At 38.6% G+C, this 4,141-nt stretch overlaps 1 protein-coding gene and 1 long non-coding RNA gene across 2 annotated transcripts; both read right to left on the reverse strand.

The window, feature by feature from the left end:
* Positions 1-219: 219 nt before the first annotated feature.
* LOC148853974 (uncharacterized) lies at positions 220-814 on the reverse strand. The gene is made up of 2 exons (XR_016113303.1): positions 677-814; positions 220-573 (listed from the first exon to the last, which is right to left on the reverse strand). It is a non-coding gene; the product is annotated as an uncharacterized LOC148853974 (long non-coding RNA).
* Positions 815-1,517: 703 nt separating this feature from the next.
* LOC148853975 (protein RICE SALT SENSITIVE 3-like) lies at positions 1,518-3,779 on the reverse strand. The gene is made up of 7 exons (XM_088986373.1): positions 3,503-3,779; positions 3,288-3,341; positions 2,967-3,158; positions 2,743-2,848; positions 2,571-2,612; positions 2,407-2,463; positions 1,518-2,231 (listed from the first exon to the last, which is right to left on the reverse strand). Exons 1-7 carry the CDS (start codon positions 3,637-3,639, stop codon positions 1,686-1,688), a joined length of 1,134 nt encoding a protein of 377 aa, XP_088842499.1. The 5' UTR covers positions 3,640-3,779; the 3' UTR covers positions 1,518-1,685.
* Between the last annotated feature and the right edge of the window lie 362 nt (positions 3,780-4,141).

The following is a 4,141-nucleotide window of genomic DNA, read 5'->3' on the forward strand; positions in this document are numbered from 1 at the left end:
CAGTGAATCCACTGTTTGGGTCCACTTGACAAACTGTGATGCTTATGCACTTCCTGACCTCAATTGTCAGACAACTAGCTTTTCATCAGATGGGGAGTCTCTGCAGTATGGTAGGAACTCAGCTGGTAAAAATAGTTGAAAAGAATATGTGGTTTGGGGCCTGGAAAAACCCTGGTTTTCAGTTTTCTCTTCAAACGTCTCCCAAAAGCAACGAGTGCAACTGTAGTCTGCAAAAACCCTGGTTTTCTTCATAGACTAGCTAAAAATCATTCAGAATGCAAACACAGGCATATGTTAACATAGTGGTGGGCTGGCGGATGTATATGGTACTGCCCTAGCTAGTACAAACAGTGACTATTACCATCCAGAGGTTGAGAGCATCACTCAGACTACATGTTACATAACAACTGCAAAATGATATAGATGGTACAGTACTGCTTTGCCACGGTGTCCAATACTTTTCTTTAAGAGCTCATGTGCACTGTTTAATAACGAGGTCCTTCCACAGGAATGTCACTGTTGACTGTTTGTCAAGGGATGTATTATTGCAGAACCTTTTTGTCTAACATCCTCCTGTTGTTACAGGTAATAAGAGTAGAGTAGTCACGCTAACTATAGAGAGGTAAGTCTAAGTCATACCATTCATTCATCAAATTTATAGAAGTGTAGTACTTACTTCGGGAAGGAAGAAGCAGCTTTCCGTTAGACTTCATCATCAGCATCCCAGCTTTCCAACGAAATGGGCCTTGTAGCTCTGGATAAACGTCCAAGACTGTTGAAAGATCTGCCCTGATTGCATTGATGAGGAGGATTTTGAGGATTCTACTTTTTTAATTTTTTATTTTATAAAAACCCACAATATTGATTTGCATAGTACCATGCATGTACCATCTAATATAATTGATCAGATATATATATAATGTTCATTACCTTACACTATTTATTGGCATTCTTTCTAGAATGAAAACTTCTATTAATGCCTTCTGAGATTTTGTGCACATTTAGGCTGTGTTTGGTTTAATAGAATATACATATATAAGAGAGAAACAGAAAGTTAAGAGAGAAACAGAAAGTTGAGGGAAAGTTCTTAATCACTTTCACAAAATTCGTAATTAAGAACTTTCCCCTAACTTTCTGTTTCTTATTTTGTATCAAACCAAACATACTGGGAGACTGGGCAATTTCAGCTTTAAGATCGTGTAAGCTTTGGGGCTGAATTTAGTGAACTAAATACAAAGTATTGAAGAAGACAGTACCTCTGATCTAGAAGTAAAATATTAACGTTGCACGAACATAAATTCACCGAAGCTGATGAGTTTGCGCAGACTCCAACATCCCATATTTATGTACTGATTTGACTAAGTTTTCTTTCAAATTGAGTCCCTAAACTAAACCTGTCTATCCTGACAATGTGACACCCCCCCCCCCATCCGAATCTCTTTCATCTTTTTATCAGTGTACTACTACTTATACCAAGTTAAAATAATGATTATAATTAAGAGAGTAGAGTTCGTCTCTTCAGACATAAATTGCACGGTTTATTATATTATGTAGTAAGGAGAGTTCTGGACTACAAATAGAGATAATTAAGAAGACATATAAGCAGGACACTGGAAACTTGAAAGCTACAGACAAGAGATTGATCCATGACTAAATGTTATTTAATTTATAGTTTTAAAACTGGCTTAGAAATCCTTGTTAGGTCTGTTGTTGGTTACATTGAGATGGTGATGATGGTGCGGATCATAATAATGATAACCCTGATGCTGAAATGTCATGGAACTGCTACTCTCACCCATCTCCTTCTTGTATCCATATTCGTCCTCTATCTCTTGCTTGGCCACCTTCTCCGTGCCCATCAGCTCCAATGGCCTCTGAGATGATAGATACTGCGTTGGGGACTCGCAGTATGTGGATGAGGATGGGGAAGGCGTAGGCACAACGGATGGGAGCTTCGAGAGAAGCGCTTCAAGGCTGCTCATTGATGGAGTAATCTTTACCGGCTGGCCAAACTGGTTGTAGAATTCGGTGGTGGTGGTGGTCGTTGTCATTACTGGAGAAGCTAGCGTGGAATGGAAGGGCCAGCAGGCATCTGCAGGTGCAGCAGCACACCCGTCAACTTTGAAGGGGAATGCCGAAGATGATGGGTGTGGTAAAAGAACCCCCGGGATGCTTTCCAGATAACTGAACTTCTTTCGCAGTAAAACAACGTGGCTCAGGTCTTCCATCACCTTGATGCCACCAGCCAGAATCAACAAGAGTATGGGAAAAACGTTAGGCCTTAAATATATGATAGTGTTGTTTATACTTTAAACCAGAGAACTAGTCTTGTTTACAGCACATAATGATGATGAACACTACCAGTTGTGTGTGTGTGTGTGTGCTAGAAAGAGAGAGAGAGAGAACCTTGTGCAGAGCTCCTAATTGAATAACACCTTCTTTAACTGCAATCAAAGCAATGGTCTGGAGGATTTTGAAAACCACATTAGAGGAAGAACTTTCTCTCAATTGTTGGGAGGTTGTAATACAGTGACAAAAGGAGGGAGTGATGATTGTATATGATGAAGTACCTTAATACCAGACTGGAACTGAGCTTCCCATGTCCTTGGGTGCTGAATTTTTCCAAAAATAAATAAGTCGGTTAAAAATCAGGCTTTGGGAGATATTTTGAAATTAATCTGTAACTCATGCGAACATGGATGAAGGATAAAAAATGATAAAAGATAAAAAGAAAATACATACCGAATCTCCTGGGTTATTCCATGCAGACAAGAAGTTGATTTCTTGATCACTTGGTTCTTTGAATATCCATTTATGACTATGATCTGCAGCCACTTTTCCAATTAAACTGTCCACCCAATGAAGAAAAATAATTAAACCAACCGATTTTTTCACCTCACATATAATCATCGCTTGAAGAGCTATTGAATCCTATCCACAGAACACGGTGGCTTTTACTTAATTACCCTTCTCCATAATTGTAGATTTCATGGGACATCTTAAAGAAAAGCTCTGGTTGCAGGCCTTTGAGGTGTGAGAATTCGCTGTTTCCATAAACTGATGCTGCTGATGATGATGATGAGCCAGGGCAATCGCTGGAATCGTTTTCCGCCATTGAAGCAGCAAAATTGCAGAAGCCATCTTCCCACACCAATATCCTATCATAACAAAGCATGAGAAGTAGCTAAAAGGCGCAATATAGCTACATAAGCTAGTAACAATGAATGATCCAATCAAAGGACTATGGGAAAAGTATTCATATGTACTGTAGAAACTAAAAGTAATACCAGTTCCTCCTGTTTCCTCTAGACCTATCATAGGCTCCTCCTTGAACATCCCATCTGTTACAAGTACACATAAGTTGACATTAGAAAACTAAAGAAAAGAAGAGCACCATCATTCATCTGCTAATAAAATAGGATGGCTTTCCTTTTCCCTAGACGATCTATTTAACATTTATTTTCTTCGATCAATTTTTAGTCTGATTTGCTTTTTCGCTCACTTGGGCGGTGGATAGTTTCTAGGCAAGATCCTCCAGAAAACCGCATATACCCATTGAGAGTTTTCATGGATACATAAGCTCCTCAAGGTGTGTTGAAGAAGATGAGGAACAGCTAATGGATTGAGATTTTCCTCCATCAAGGCATCAACGTAACCTTTCAGACACTTTCTCAATCTTCTCTCTCTATGGGAAGGAAAAACCCAACATTCTATCCCCCTCCTTTTGTAAGGCCAAACTCTCTCTCTCTCTCTCCCCGTATAATATACACAGATATACGTATGTATATATGCGTGACTCTGGAACAGTATTTAATCGTGCTTTAACTTTAAGAAATGTGATATGATGAGGTCTACCTTTTCTTCGCGGTTCCCAAAGGTCCGTATTTCAACTCTCATTCAGAACCCTCCATCTCTTTCTTTTCTTTCATTTATCATAAGTATCCTGATTATTAATTAAGGAAATTTTCAATTTTGAACCCTGAAATTTAGTGGTAGTGTCAAGTTACTATTTTAAAATCATCAGTTATCTATTCAAAATGTTAAACTATTCTTCAAAAGAATACATTGTTCATTGTCTTCTAATTTGAGACTGCACCAGTTGAGGTGTTTGAGATTTTATACTAACAAATTCATGTCTTCT

The sequence above is a fragment of the Nelumbo lutea genome, chromosome 4 (genome assembly GCF_056320005.1).
Source record: "Nelumbo lutea isolate HS-2025 chromosome 4, American lotus-T2T, whole genome shotgun sequence".
Classification (NCBI taxonomy): domain Eukaryota; kingdom Viridiplantae; phylum Streptophyta; class Magnoliopsida; order Proteales; family Nelumbonaceae; genus Nelumbo; species Nelumbo lutea.

Excerpts from the sequence above, each read along its gene's own strand:
- LOC148853975 (XM_088986373.1), bottom strand. The coding sequence starts at position 3,639 with ATGGAGGAAAATCTCAATCCATTAGCTGTTCCTCATCTTCTTCAACAC. Across the intron at positions 3,342-3,502 it reads AGAAACTATCCACCGCCCAA|ATGGGATGTTCAAGGAGGAG; the intron begins GTGAGCGAAAAA and ends TACTTGTAACAG. Across the intron at positions 2,464-2,570 it reads AGTTCCAGTCTGGTATTAAG|ACCATTGCTTTGATTGCAGT; the intron begins GTACTTCATCAT and ends AAAATCCTCCAG.